The sequence below is a fragment of the Cottoperca gobio genome, chromosome 14 (assembly GCF_900634415.1).
Source record: "Cottoperca gobio chromosome 14, fCotGob3.1, whole genome shotgun sequence".
In the NCBI taxonomy this organism is placed as follows: domain Eukaryota; kingdom Metazoa; phylum Chordata; class Actinopteri; order Perciformes; family Bovichtidae; genus Cottoperca; species Cottoperca gobio.
Genome location: NC_041368.1, coordinates 11,337,715 through 11,354,108, shown reverse-complemented (window position 1 = coordinate 11,354,108; position 16,394 = coordinate 11,337,715). Strand labels below are relative to the sequence as shown.

Below are 16,394 nucleotides of genomic sequence, written 5' to 3'. Positions count from 1 at the left end.
GCCCGTCAGCATGTCAGCTTCCAAAAATAGACAATACCAGTACTATAAATTAAGAATTGTGCAAATTGCAGCTGTAACCCTTGTGTTAAAATCATGCAATTTTTCGAACTTTAGTGATATGCAGATTTTGTTTTGAGGACACTGTTTTGAATTATTTTGGTTTGCTCACAGAACTGAAGCCAAAAATTGCCAATAAGCTGAAATGAAGTTCCTGGTCAATGAGTTAGAGTTGTTTTATCGTTAGTGAGCTGCTCAGTGAGCAATGAGCAAGCCTCCAACTTGTAATAGTCTGTCACACAACAGATGTCTAAATCTGAACAGAACACCAAAACCACTTCCTTTTCTTATTATAGTCCAAATAGAGAAGTCAGTAGAAGACACCCCGATGAGTGTGCCATTCATTTGATTTACCGTCATTCGACATTGCTAGTCGCTCCTTTACACATCGCTCATCTCTTACGTACATATTATTTCATACAAATCCCCTTATTCTTCTTGGAACTATATCAAGATCATCAGCAATGTAAGTGACATATTTCATACGTCTGCTTTTATAGTGTTGTTGTTCCAAATCCTGATGGAAACAAAGCTGATATTATTTAGCTATTTTTGACTACTTTAAAGACAGCCTTGTACATTATAAAATATACAGTAAACTGTCACTTTATCATCAGTTTCAGGAACTTGCTTTACAATTACAATCATGTATTCAAAACTATGTCCTCAAACAATGCAAGTCATGTGATACTGAAAACTTCTATAAATTAAATGAATAGAAAAAAGTGATGATATGTTCTATATGATTTACAAGTCTGTTACAAGTGAAATTCATGCGTAAGCAAAAGTATTAGCATCATATTATACTTAAAGTACCAAAAGTAAACACTCATTATGCAGAATCCTAATATTATATTGATGAATTATAACTATGGATGCATTGATGGGTAAGCATTACTGAAATGTTACAGTTGGTGAAGGTGGGGCTAATTGTAACATGTACTGCTGAGTCACGTAATCTACAATATTGTATCATAATTTATTAGTTGATTATATTTTGTGTCATTAATTTGAATATGCAAAGTGAAGCATATAAGTGTATTGGAGTGAAATATTAATATATTAATAATAATGTATGGAAATTGAAATAATAATATATTGAAATTGAAATATTGATTACAATATTTCCCTCCAAACTTTAGTGAAGTAGGAATATTTAGTAGCATAAAATGGAAAAAAAATAAAAATTATAAAATTAGGGACGGGTTGATATATCATGATAAAAAGACGGCCGTGGAAATCCTCACGTTAGTGACTTGAAAAAGATGTCTAACTTGCGAGAAGTGAAAAATAGAGGAATTATCATGTAAGAAAGAACAGACCAACACAATATTGCTATTTATTATATATTTATCCTTTATTAATGCATGTGGACATTATGTTTTTTGATTCATTTATTTAAGATTGCGTTGTTTCTCAACTAAATCTGAGGTAATGTGATTTCAGTATGTATTGCCATTTTATGAGTGCTAAGCATATTTTCATGATTATAGAGATAACATTGTGAATCGTAATTATTTTGGTGATGATAATCGTGACATGAAATGTTCATATCGTTCCATGTCTAAGTACAATACTTGAGCAAATTACTTTCCATGCCTGGTTTGATCATGGCTGCCCCATAGATTAAATAGCAAGGTGCAAATGTGTCTGGGCTTCTTCCTAATTCTCCTTACTGTGTTACATTTGTATTCCATTTTAAACTAAAACTACTGTCCTATCTTCTCAGATACCAACATGAAAGGCTTCCTCTTCCTGTTGTACTGCATAGAAATCCTGGGTGCAGTGAATGGAGCTCAAAGTGTCACAGGAAATATTCCTACCTCAATTGCCTCAAAAGCTGCTTCAAACCCAAACTCTCCTTTTTCATCTTCTCAAACACCCACCATTGTTGCCAACAGCATTTCTCAGTCAACTACAAAAGGACCCACCAGCCATGCCGCTCCACCTTTACCTGGCGCACATCGGCCCACCACCAAACCTTTCGTTATGTTTTACAGGAAGGAACACCTTTCACTGCTCATGGTGACCGGCGGACTGATCATAGCCTGTGCTATTCTGCTGTTTACTACTCTGCTGTTGATTTGGAAGGTGTGCAAGTTGAGCAGACGCATCAAGATGCTGAGCAGCAACGCTGATCTGATCAGCACCTCTGAATACTGGGTTGGAACTGCCAAGAGGAACAAAAGTGCGTCAGAGAAAGAAGACAAAGAGACCACTGTGTTAATGTCTGACATAATTCAAACACAGGAGGACATTGGTAATGGTACCACCAAGGAAGAAGGCAAGAAGGTAAACGAAGGTGGACAAAAGGGAGAGGAAAACAAGAAGGAGGCGGGAGACCCTGCAAAGAGTGAGGAAGCTTCAACTGCACCTGAAACCGTTGATTAAAATGCGTCCACCACAAAGCCACAAGAGGAAGCCAAAGACTCCAAGTCCACCAAATCGGCAGCAGCCTCCAACTCGAAGGGCACAGAGGAACCAAAGGATGTGGTGTAGAATTGTGCCAAAAAGTTTCCTGAGTGCCTGCATTTATTTCCATATAGCTTTACAATACGATAATAAAGGATACTTTTTTCAGCAGCTTTTGCTTTGCAGGAAGTTGAACAACTGCTGCTAAATCTGTCAAACGGAGCACTGAGCATTTCTTCTTGAAAACAATTGGTAGATATTGTATTTCTCTGTTATTTGTGGCTTTTTTTTATATATACAGCTATAGACCTGTTACTCAAAATGGACACGTCCTTAATTATGAGTTATATAAAAATGTGAGAAAAACAAAGTTCTCTTCACAAACTCAAAATATTCCTTTAAAGTTATGAAAATCTTTTGTCCAAGTCAATTTGTGTTGTGACAAACTTTACTTTTGGAGATGTACATACTTTTAAATAACATATGCAACAATAAAACCCTTCCTACCTAACTTTAGTCTTGAATCTTTTACTTTGCTGCCATTGTCCCGTTGAGTTGTGACTTTGTATAGTGTGTGTATTAAAAGTCTGAGAAGTTTGTCCCTTCTCAATGCAACCTCTGCTTCAACTCCAGAAAGGAGCAGCAGTTGGAAACACTCAGAGTTGCAGTAGCTCTGGGTGATGTGCAAGTTTAAAGATGCAGTAAATGCAATCCTCAGTCAAAATAAATGTCAATGTCTGATTGTAAATCAGGCAATCAAAGTGAATAAGGTAAACTTGGATATGAGAGATTTGGATGATTTATTTCTCTCTGCTGCTATGTGCTAACCAGTGGCGTAGCTAGGCCCATTTTAGGTGGGCTTCACCAGATTTATGCAAATGTTCTTTATTTTGGGCAAGGGGGACCTGTGTCAGTGTTTTCTCCAATCATTCAATGTTTTTATGATGATAAATTAAAGAAAGAAATATGTCTGTTCCTTTGTAGTTATTGCCATCTCAGCTTCTTTTTTAATAATTCTTTACTATTATTTTCACAGTTGCAGGTACCATCAACAGTAAGGGCAAACATTCTTATATTTTCAGCCCAACCCCATAGGTTCACAGAGATTAGCAAGTATAAGATTAGTAAGAAACAATTATAAATTCACATCCAAATGAAAAAAAACGGGATTCCCGGCTCATGAAAAATATTTCACTTAATTGTCATTGGTTATGGTATTTTTTATACTTTGATTGATTGACCCACCTGTGGCCCCCCCCCCCCCCCCTCCGAACGAAGATTGTACAATTTACAAAAAGTACTGATTTTGCGATGGTCCAGGCAGGGGCGGGACTTTATTTTGATGGGCACACCATGCGGTCAATCACATGCGAGGACAGACTAGGATCATACCATTATGTGAAAGAAAGAAGGGGGGCAGACGCTCCAAAGACAGCAAGTGTAGTGGTACAGGCCAGATACACAGAGAGACAGGGGATTTAAATGCAACAGGTCGGGAGAAAGTGAAGAAATGAGCGAAAAACGAAAAAGAATCACTGCACTAAAGACTTTTATTAATAATAATAATAATAATAATAATAATAATAATAATAATAATAATAATAATAATAATAATAATAATAATAATAATAATACATTTGACTTGTATAGCGCTTTTCTTGTAACTCAATGACGCTTTTAAGTGTCATAATGTTAAGACTTTAGCCTTTATTTATTTGATCTGTTTGCTGTGGTTCTGTGTTAAGTTGTTAATTTAAAGGTTTGATTAAATGTTAAACAATAGGAACTGTGTATTTTTTTTTGTAATGAAAAAAAAGCATAAAAATAAGGCTTTTACGAAAACACTGAATGAAAAATTGCCAACACACAAACCATTTATAATTGCTAAATTAGGCTAAACTTAGAAGTCCCAGAAGAGCCATTTGGGAGCCATAAGAGCCAAAAGAGCTGAATCTTTGAAAAGAGCCGGACCTCCCATCACTAGTATGAACGGTCTGACTCGTTACCATGGGAACCTAAATAAAAACACGCATGCCATGATTGATCACTGGAGAGATGCTGTAATCAGTCAGGAACATACTAATCATGGTATTGTTTTTGTTGTGTGTGATTATTTATACTTAACTAAAAATATTGAAGGCTTGAACATTGCCTTTCTTTTGTCCCGGGTTGAATGTGCCCCTCTGATAAAACACTTGGCCCCAGCCAGGCCCCCCGAGTGATATTGGTCTAGAACCGCCACTGCAGCACAGCACGAGCACAAACCCCCCCCCCCTCTCAAGCGGGCAAGGAAAAACTCCCCAAACCCTTTAACACAGTGGTCCTCAACCACCGGTTACCATTTTTTCCCAGAGATAATACCTTATTTTTTTTATTTCCAATCTTGATTGAAGATATGCTTCATCACCGGCGCATAATGTATTTTAGACGGTGGAGGGGCATCTCACACACACTCTGGAGACCCCCCAGATGATACATCAGGAGACACCAGGGGCTTTATTGTGGCAGCCCATCCAAGTCCAGCAGCAAACTTTATCTGTACATACTTTAAATGTTATATTGTTTTATAATATTTTTCTGTTTATAATAATTAAATCATTAATTTCCATTCATTGAAAGGTCATTTTCTATTTAAATAATCCCTTTTCTAAATTAATAAAACATATGTACTAAATAAATTCTTCTTGAACCTTGAAATCAATCATTTGCTAAGTTTTCATTCATTTTCATTTATAGTTCATGTAAATTAAATACACAATATATTCATCATTGTATATATTATTTATTTCAATTCGTTTACATTTCATTTGTCAACAAGTTTCTCCAGCAGAGAGTCTCTCCATCCTCTCCCTGCACTCCTCTCTTCTGCCTCCATCTCCTTCTCCCTAAAACAAAACATGTTAGAACAAGTTTAGCTATACACCACTGTACAAAAGCAGATTATGTTGCAAAATAAGTACACATATTATAAATAATAAAATATGTATAATCAATCCGAACAATTGCACTGGACTTTTTAAGTGATATTCAACTGTCAGAAAACTAAGCAGGTAATATGAAATATACATTATCGAAACAACCGCCACAATCTATGTAAAATATAAATCAAGATTTACAGCTCTTAGGTTTGAAAGTTAAGGTGTTAAAAGTTCTACTTTCAAAGGCTAACTTAGGCCGGATGGCGACAGCCAAGCTGCATCGTACAGCAGCTCAAAACAGCTAGCTTAACTACCATCGCCGCTAACGTCCCGTAACTTAACCTATAATTTTAGCAAAAATTGTATGTTTTAAGGTCCTTTCATTTTATAACATTTGTATCGTTAGCTATTCGAGCTCATTGAAACCCAATACTACAGGTCACCAGCACTACAAGTCAAATAACGGCTTGTTTTCTGTCAGTTTTCCCGTGGGCTCAGAGGAACGGAGAAGGAAAGTACCGGGACCACTAGCATCATTTGAAGTGGCTTTTGATCGGAACAAGAGAGCCACGATAGCTTCCCTGCTTTTAACTCCTCTCCTTTCCTCCACTCTGTATCTGACTGACTGTAGGTGTGTGCGCCTGTGTGTGTGTGTGTGTGTCGGGGGTGGAGTCCTGCCCATCGCGAAACAGCAGAGGAGAGAATGTGAATGTGCAAAGCAACGCAGTAAACACTGAAACGTGCACATAAGCTAGATACATATAATTTAATAAAAGAGCACCTGTTCAATGTGAAAAGTGAGTTCTATGTTCCAAAATGTATCAAGATGTGTATGTTATTGTGAGTCTGATGCTACTGTTTTACTATGGTCTATTTGAATTTAGTATTTAATTCTATGGATATGGACTTGTTTTCAAAGCACCTTATGTAATGTGCTCACATTAACTACTTACTGTTAATGTGATGAATACTGTTTTACTATATTCATCTTTTTTTCTACATTAGTGGACCACCACACCAAGAAAAGTATATTCCAAAACTGTGTGCAATTATCAATGCCTGTGCAATATTCACTTTTTATTCACTTTTTTTAATTCACTTTTTTTAATTCACTTTTTTTAATTCACTTTTTATAACTTTTGCAATTACACTGTCATGTGCGACTGTACTTATATTATATTACTGTTACTGTATTTTTATTCTATTTAATTGTGTACTCTCTTTGCTGTAACAATGTAAATTTCCCCATCGTGGGACAATTAAAGGATTTCTGATTCTGATTCTGATTCATAATATATGAATTAATAGAAATATTTTTTTTACAACTGTAACAATGGATTACTATAAGAATCCTTTATTAATGATTTATTTATAATTGACAAGCTTTTTCTGATGTTTTATTAGAAATGGAAAAACTCAAGACCCTTTATTAATAACTTACTAACATTTTTAACTTACTAGAAAGAGACACATGAGCATTTATAAGATATTAAATTATTCTTATAAACCATTCATTAGGGGTGACTTATCACAAAGTAACCAGTAAAGACTAGAAAACTAGAAAACTAGAAAAGAAATTAGAAACGTGTGACGAGAAAACAGCATTCAAAGTTACACTCATTTATTCGGATCCCAAAAATGTGTTTTATGCTAATTCTTGTGGACTGAAATGACTGAACTGATGACTGCAGACAATGATGAACTTTATTGAACAGTGCAAAGGATCAGAAGTAAAGAATAAAAGTGTAAACTGGTCATCTTTTCTGTCACACTCAGTCACACCCTGTCATACTCTGCCATACTCTGGCACACTGCCAGATTCTGTCACACTCAGTCACACATTGCCATACTCTGGTCACACTCTGCCATACTCCTGTCACACTCTGCTAGACTCTGTCACATAGAGCCACACAGAGCCACACAGAGTCACACAGAGCCACACAGAAGTCACACAGAGCCACACAGAAGTCACACAGAGCCACACAGTCACACAGAGCCACACAGAAGTCACAGAGCCACACAGAGCCACACAGAGCCACACAGAGCCACACACAGTCACACAGAGCCACACAGAGCCACACACAGTCACACAGAGCCACACAGAAGTCACACAGAGCCACACAGTCACACAGAGCCACACAGAAGTCACAGAGCCACACAGAGCCACACAGAGCCACACAGAGTCACACAGAGCCACACAGAGCCACACAGAGTCACACAGTCACACAGAGCCACACAGAAGTCACAGAGCCACACAGAGCCACACAGAAGTCACAGAGCCACACAGAGCCACACAGAGCCACACAGAGTCACACAGAGCCACAGAGTCACACAGAGCCACATAGAGCCACACAGAAGTTACAGAGCCACACAGAGCCACACAGAGCCACACAAAGCCCCACACAAAGCCACAGAGCCACACAGAAGTCACAGAGCCACACAGAGTCACACAGAGTCACACAGAGCCACACAGAGTCACACAGAGCACAAGCCACACAGAGTCACACAGAGTCAACACAGAGCCACACAGAGTCACACAGAGTCACACAGAGCCACACAGAGCCACACAGAGTCACACAGAGCCACACAGAGCCACACAGAGGCACACAGAGCCACAAAGAGTCACACAGAGCCACACAGAGCCACACAGAGCCACACAGAGTCACACAGAAGTCCCACAGAGCCACACAGAGTCACATAGTCACACAGAGCCCCACAGAAGTCACAGAGCCACACAGAGTCACACAGAAGTCCCACAGAGCCACACAGTCACACAGAAGTCCCACAGAGCCACACAGAGTCACATAGTCACACAGAGCCCCACAGAAGTCACAGAGCCACACAGAGTCACACAGAGCCACACAGAGCCACACAGAGCCCCACAGAAGTCCCACAGAGCCACACAGAGCCACACAGAAGTCCCACAGAGCCACACAGTCACACAGAAGTCCCACAGAGCCACGCAGAGCCACACAGTCACACAGAGCCACACAGAAGTCACAGAGCCACACAGAGCCACACAGAAGTCACAGAGCCACACAGAGCCACACATAGTCCCACAGAGTCACACAGAGCCACACAGAGCCACATAGAGTCACACAGAGCCACACAGAGTCACACAGAGCCACACAGAGTCACACAGAGCCACACAGAGCCACAAAGAGTCACACAGAGCCACACAGAGCCACACAGAAGTCATACAGAAGTCCCACAGAGTCACACAGAAGTCCCACAGAGCCACACAGAGTCACACAGTCACACAGAGCCCCACAGAAGTCACAGAGCCACACAGAGCCACACAGTCACACAGAGTCACACAGAGCCACACAGAGTCACACAGAGCCACACAGAAGTCCCACAGAAGTCCCACAGAGCCACACAGAGCCACACAGAAGTCCCACAGAGCCACACAGAGTTACACAGAAGTCCCACAGAGCCACACAGAGTTACACAGAAGTCCCACAGAGCCACACAGAGCCACACAGTCACACAGAAGTCCCACAGAAGTCCCACAGAGCCACACAGTCACACAGAGCCACACAGAAGTCACAGAGCCACACAGAGCCACACATAGTCCCACAGAGTCACACAGAGTCACACAGAGCCACACAGAGCTACACAGCTACACAGAGCCACACAAAAATCACATAGATACGATACATGGTGCACATCAGCTCGTCAGAAGAATTCTCTCACACACTCAGAGACTGTGTGCGAGAATTATTTTTATGACATCAGTTAATATTCTGGAATGGAATGAGGCAATATACTTTAAAACTATTGTATGTTTTGCAAAGGGCGGGGCTTTACTCCCGACACACACACACACACTGCGCATACACTTACAGTCAGAGACAGAGCAGAGGAAAGGAGAGGAGGGAACTAAATAGAATCCAAGCATCCCACGCACCACACGCATTCAGTGTTGCCAACTTGGCAACTTTCTCGCTAAATCTAGCGACTTTTCCAAACCCTCTTGGCGACTTTTTTTTGTCAAAAGCTACTAGTGACAAATCTTTTCCTGGTGTTATTGGATACTTTTCTGGTGTTTTGGAGACTTTTGGAGACTTTTCTGGTGTTTTGGAGACTCCTCATGAGGCCCTCTGCTAAAATTAATTGCCCACCCCTGGTATAGAGAGAGGTGTGTGAAGTGGTAACAACCACAAAGGGACTTTGTTTACATGACAACTGAACAAATACATCTATCAAACGAATACAAAAGAACAATGACTGTGATTACATAAATCATTAATCTAGAGCACGGGTGGGGAATCTCCGGCCTCCGGGCCGTATACGGCCCGCGAGACCATTTGATCCGACCCTCGAGGTAAAACGCACGCAAAAATAATCCAGTAGAAAAAAAAACTAGACGGCAATATTTTAAACGGGTGACTGACTGTTTTTCCTGGCCAAGGTCAGGGTCCTTGAACACAACATGAGCGGAACGTGTCATCACGTGGTCACGTCCTGTCAAAAAACTTCAATATTAAACAAGACGGTCATTGACATCAGTGAACGCAGCATGGCGAGTGTAAAACAGAAAAAGGTGGATGCGGAATGTCGCACTTTCCAGGAGAAATAGACGAACGATTATTTCTCTGTGGAAGTAAAAGGCCAGTGTGTCTAGTTTGTGCGGCGGTCGTTTTTTAAATGCTTTTTTCTTGCCGAATGACTCATTTTCAAGAAATAAGAACATTTCTGGTAAACACAAGATTCAAATTGGTGCTTTTGCATGGTGCTTTTGCATGGTCCTTTGCGGACAAACTCAATTTTACAGAACAGTCCATTCAATCAATTAATCGAGTGTTAGTCTTAACTAGGAATTCTTTTGTAGACGACAGCCCTACTAAACAATATACTGCATTTAATCTGCATCTGTGGCCACTAACCATGTGTGATAAAAGATAACTGACTTTGAATGGCAGTGTGGTGCAAATAAAATAATTTATGTGGCTTAACACAACAGCCTGTCAACTTGTTGCATTTTAGAGGTCAGCCATAGTAATGTATGACCCTTCCTATGACAGGCGTGTACACCTGTAACCTTGCCTCCACATTCTGTCTGAATAACACGATGCTGTCCAATATTATTATTTTATTCTACTTTTTTATCATCAGTTGTATTATCAGTTCCTTTTGATGGTAATGTTGATGAGATTGCCATAAACTGGTATGTGCTGTCATTGCCTTGATGACAAAAGCACAGCAGGTTGACCAGCAGGGTCATACACTCCAGGGTCTTTAGCTCAGTACCTGCAGAACAGACTGGACTTCGGTAGATCCTGTCTTACATCTTACTGGTGTCATGTGCAGGGTTGAGGCAACTTGCCAAAACAAGCATGTGTTTGTATGTGTAAGTTTCCAATGCAAGTGCAGACATGCAGCAGAAATTACCACAAATCACATAGGAAAATGTACAGTTACAAAGGAAACAAGAAGGGGAACTTTAGAAAATGAATACACCTGCAATCAATGCGAATTAATATTTTTATTATTTTGCTCATTGAACAGATGTTCTTGCATGTCTGAGTCGGACCGTCATGTGCGTGAGTTGTGCTGCAACGTTTTCCACTTACATGTAGTATTAACTGAACGACATATCAAAAGGCCTCGTGCTATTGGTACATGAAATTATACATTGACTATAATTAAAGTCATCTGTGAGCAATTGTGGCTTGGACAAAAATAAGTAGATGACACTGAAGAGGACGGACGTATGCATGTTTAGTCTGCTTATGTCACCTAAAATGTTCTGTGGGCATCTTTGACAAGACTTAGACAAGTTATTATAAACTACGCAAGAGATGAGATGGCCCGTCAGCATGTCAGCTTCCAAAAATAGACAATACCAGTACTATAAATTAAGAATTGTGCAAATTGCAGCTGTAACCCTTGTGTTAAAATCATGCAATTTTTCGAACTTTAGTGATATGCAGATTTTGTTTTGAGGACACTGTTTTGAATTATTTTGGTTTGCTCACAGAACTGAAGCCAAAAATTGCCAATAAGCTGAAATGAAGTTCCTGGTCAATGAGTTAGAGTTGTTTTATCGTTAGTGAGCTGCTCAGTGAGCAATGAGCAAGCCTCCAACTTGTAATAGTCTGTCACACAACAGATGTCTAAATCTGAACAGAACACCAAAACCACTTCCTTTTCTTATTATAGTCCAAATAGAGAAGTCAGTAGAAGACACCCCGATGAGTGTGCCATTCATTTGATTTACCGTCATTCGACATTGCTAGTCGCTCCTTTACACATCGCTCATCTCTTACGTACATATTATTTCATACAAATCCCCTTATTCTTCTTGGAACTATATCAAGATCATCAGCAATGTAAGTGACATATTTCATACGTCTGCTTTTATAGTGTTGTTGTTCCAAATCCTGATGGAAACAAAGCTGATATTATTTAGCTATTTTTGACTACTTTAAAGACAGCCTTGTACATTATAAAATATACAGTAAACTGTCACTTTATCATCAGTTTCAGGAACTTGCTTTACAATTACAATCATGTATTCAAAACTATGTCCTCAAACAATGCAAGTCATGTGATACTGAAAACTTCTATAAATTAAATGAATAGAAAAAAGTGATGATATGTTCTATATGATTTACAAGTCTGTTACAAGTGAAATTCATGCGTAAGCAAAAGTATTAGCATCATATTATACTTAAAGTACCAAAAGTAAACACTCATTATGCAGAATCCTAATATTATATTGATGAATTATAACTATGGATGCATTGATGGGTAAGCATTACTGAAATGTTACAGTTGGTGAAGGTGGGGCTAATTGTAACATGTACTGCTGAGTCACGTAATCTACAATATTGTATCATAATTTATTAGTTGATTATATTTTGTGTCATTAATTTGAATATGCAAAGTGAAGCATATAAGTGTATTGGAGTGAAATATTAATATATTAATAATAATGTATGGAAATTGAAATAATAATATATTGAAATTGAAATATTGATTACAATATTTCCCTCCAAACTTTAGTGAAGTAGGAATATTTAGTAGCATAAAATGGAAAAAAAAATAAAAATTATAAAATTAGGGACGGGTTGATATATCATGATAAAAAGACGGCCGTGGAAATCCTCACGTTAGTGACTTGAAAAAGATGTCTAACTTGCGAGAAGTGAAAAATAGAGGAATTATCATGTAAGAAAGAACAGACCAACACAATATTGCTATTTATTATATATTTATCCTTTATTAATGCATGTGGACATTATGTTTTTTGATTCATTTATTTAAGATTGCGTTGTTTCTCAACTAAATCTGAGGTAATGTGATTTCAGTATGTATTGCCATTTTATGAGTGCTAAGCATATTTTCATGATTATAGAGATAACATTGTGAATCGTAATTATTTTGGTGATGATAATCGTGACATGAAATGTTCATATCGTTCCATGTCTAAGTACAATACTTGAGCAAATTACTTTCCATGCCTGGTTTGATCATGGCTGCCCCATAGATTAAATAGCAAGGTGCAAATGTGTCTGGGCTTCTTCCTAATTCTCCTTACTGTGTTACATTTGTATTCCATTTTAAACTAAAACTACTGTCCTATCTTCTCAGATACCAACATGAAAGGCTTCCTCTTCCTGTTGTACTGCATAGAAATCCTGGGTGCAGTGAATGGAGCTCAAAGTGTCACAGGAAATATTCCTACCTCAATTGCCTCAAAAGCTGCTTCAAACCCAAACTCTCCTTTTTCATCTTCTCAAACACCCACCATTGTTGCCAACAGCATTTCTCAGTCAACTACAAAAGGACCCACCAGCCATGCCGCTCCACCTTTACCTGGCGCACATCGGCCCACCACCAAACCTTTCGTTATGTTTTACAGGAAGGAATACCTTTCACTGCTCATGGTGACCGGCGGACTGATCATAGCCTGTGCTATTCTGCTGTTTACTACTCTGCTGTTGATTTGGAAGGTGTGCAAGTTGAGCAGACGCATCAAGATGCTGAGCAGCAACGCTGATCTGATCAGCACCTCTGAATACTGGGTTGGAACTGCCAAGAGGAACAAAAGTGCGTCAGAGAAAGAAGACAAAGAGACCACTGTGTTAATGTCTGACATAATTCAAACACAGGAGGACATTGGTAATGGTACCACCAAGGAAGAAGGCAAGAAGGTAAACGAAGGTGGACAAAAGGGAGAGGAAAACAAGAAGGAGGCGGGAGACCCTGCAAAGAGTGAGGAAGCTTCAACTGCACCTGAAACCGTTGATTAAAATGCGTCCACCACAAAGCCACAAGAGGAAGCCAAAGACTCCAAGTCCACCAAATCGGCAGCAGCCTCCAACTCGAAGGGCACAGAGGAACCAAAGGATGTGGTGTAGAATTGTGCCAAAAAGTTTCCTGAGTGCCTGCATTTATTTCCATATAGCTTTACAATACGATAATAAAGGATACTTTTTTCAGCAGCTTTTGCTTTGCAGGAAGTTGAACAACTGCTGCTAAATCTGTCAAACGGAGCACTGAGCATTTCTTCTTGAAAACAATTGGTAGATATTGTATTTCTCTGTTATTTGTGGCTTTTTTTTATATATACAGCTATAGACCTGTCACTCAAAATGGACACGTCCTTAATTATGAGTTATATAAAAATGTGAGAAAAACAAAGTTCTCTTCACAAACTCAAAATATTCCTTTAAAGTTATGAAAATCTTTTGTCCAAGTCAATTTGTGTTGTGACAAACTTTACTTTTGGAGATGTACATACTTTTAAATAACATATGCAACAATAAAACCCTTCCTACCTAACTTTAGTCTTGAATCTTTTACTTTGCTGCCATTGTCCCGTTGAGTTGTGACTTTGTATAGTGTGTGTATTAAAAGTCTGAGAAGTTTGTCCCTTCTCAATGCAACCTCTGCTTCAACTCCAGAAAGGAGCAGCAGTTGGAAACACTCAGAGTTGCAGTAGCTCTGGGTGATGTGCAAGTTTAAAGATGCAGTAAATGCAATCCTCAGTCAAAATAAATGTCAATGTCTGATTGTAAATCAGGCAATCAAAGTGAATAAGGTAAACTTGGATATGAGAGATTTGGATGATTTATTTCTCTCTGCTGCTATGTGCTAACCAGTGGCGTAGCTAGGCCCATTTTAGGTGGGCTTCACCAGATTTATGCAAATGTTCTTTATTTTGGGCAAGGGGGACCTGTGTCAGTGTTTTCTCCAATCATTCAATGTTTTTATGATGATAAATTAAAGAAAGAAATATGTCTGTTCCTTTGTAGTTATTGCCATCTCAGCTTCTTTTTTAATAATTCTTTACTATTATTTTCACAGTTGCAGGTACCATCAACAGTAAGGGCAAACATTCTTATATTTTCAGCCCAACCCCATAGGTTCACAGAGATTAGCAAGTATAAGATTAGTAAGAAACAATTATAAATTCACATCCAAATGAAAAAAAACGGGATTCCCGGCTCATGAAAAATATTTCACTTAATTGTCATTGGTTATGGTATTTTTTATACTTTGATTGATTGACCCACCTGTGGCCCCCCCCCCCCCCCTCCGAACGAAGATTGTACAATTTACAAAAAGTACTGATTTTGCGATGGTCCAGGCAGGGGCGGGACTTTATTTTGATGGGCACACCATGCGGTCAATCACATGCGAGGACAGACTAGGATCATACCATTATGTGAAAGAAAGAAGGGGGGCAGACGCTCCAAAGACAGCAAGTGTAGTGGTACAGGCCAGATACACAGAGAGACAGGGGATTTAAATGCAACAGGTCGGGAGAAAGTGAAGAAATGAGCGAAAAACGAAAAAGAATCACTGCACTAAAGACTTTTATTAATAATAATAATAATAATAATAATAATAATAATAATAATAATAATAATAATAATAATAATAATAATAATAATAATAATAATAATACATTTGACTTGTATAGCGCTTTTCTTGTAACTCAATGACGCTTTTAAGTGTCATAATGTTAAGACTTTAGCCTTTATTTATTTGATCTGTTTGCTGTGGTTCTGTGTTAAGTTGTTAATTTAAAGGTTTGATTAAATGTTAAACAATAGGAACTGTGTATTTTTTTTTGTAATGAAAAAAAAGCATAAAAATAAGGCTTTTACGAAAACACTGAATGAAAAATTGCCAACACACAAACCATTTATAATTGCTAAATTAGGCTAAACTTAGAAGTCCCAGAAGAGCCATTTGGGAGCCATAAGAGCCAAAAGAGCTGAATCTTTGAAAAGAGCCGGACCTCCCATCACTAGTATGAACGGTCTGACTCGTTACCATGGGAACCTAAATAAAAACACGCATGCCATGATTGATCACTGGAGAGATGCTGTAATCAGTCAGGAACATACTAATCATGGTATTGTTTTTGTTGTGTGTGATTATTTATACTTAACTAAAAATATTGAAGGCTTGAACATTGCCTTTCTTTTGTCCCGGGTTGAATGTGCCCCTCTGATAAAACACTTGGCCCCAGCCAGGCCCCCCGAGTGATATTGGTCTAGAACCGCCACTGCAGCACAGCACGAGCACAAACCCCCCCCCCTCTCAAGCGGGCAAGGAAAAACTCCCCAAACCCTTTAACACAGTGGTCCTCAACCACCGGTTACCATTTTTTCCCAGAGATAATACCTTATTTTTTTTATTTCCAATCTTGATTGAAGATATGCTTCATCACCGGCGCATAATGTATTTTAGACGGTGGAGGGGCATCTCACACACACTCTGGAGACCCCCCAGATGATACATCAGGAGACACCAGGGGCTTTATTGTGGCAGCCCATCCAAGTCCAGCAGCAAACTTTATCTGTACATACTTTAAATGTTATATTGTTTTATAATATTTTTCTGTTTATAATAATTAAATCATTCATTTCCATTCATTGAAAGGTCATTTTCTATTTAAATAATCCCTTTTCTAAATTAATAAAACATATGTACTAAATAAATTCTTCTTGAACCTTGAAATCAATCATTTGCTAAGTTTTCATT

General features: G+C 38.7%; 2 protein-coding genes across 2 annotated transcripts; both read left to right on the top strand.

Moving 5' to 3' along the window:
* The first annotated feature begins 334 nt into the window (after positions 1–334).
* Positions 335–2,980, top strand: LOC115019008 (uncharacterized). The gene is made up of 2 exons (XM_029448316.1): positions 335–523; positions 1,787–2,980. Exon 2 carries the CDS (start codon positions 1,795–1,797, stop codon positions 2,446–2,448), a length of 654 nt encoding a protein of 217 aa, XP_029304176.1. The 5' UTR covers positions 335–523; positions 1,787–1,794; the 3' UTR covers positions 2,449–2,980.
* Positions 2,981–11,532: 8,552 nt separating this feature from the next.
* LOC115019032 (uncharacterized) lies at positions 11,533–14,180 on the top strand. The gene is made up of 2 exons (XM_029448349.1): positions 11,533–11,722; positions 12,987–14,180. The coding sequence occupies exon 2, from the start codon at positions 12,995–12,997 to the stop codon at positions 13,646–13,648; it is 654 nt and encodes a 217-aa protein (XP_029304209.1). The 5' UTR covers positions 11,533–11,722; positions 12,987–12,994; the 3' UTR covers positions 13,649–14,180.
* Positions 14,181–16,394: the final 2,214 nt, after the last annotated feature.

What these genes read in the sequence shown, in the direction of transcription:
- LOC115019008 (XM_029448316.1), top strand. Translation starts at nt 1,795, where the DNA reads ATGAAAGGCTTCCTCTTCCTGTTGTACTGCATAGAAATCCTGGGTGCA.
- LOC115019032 (XM_029448349.1), top strand. Translation starts at nt 12,995, where the DNA reads ATGAAAGGCTTCCTCTTCCTGTTGTACTGCATAGAAATCCTGGGTGCA.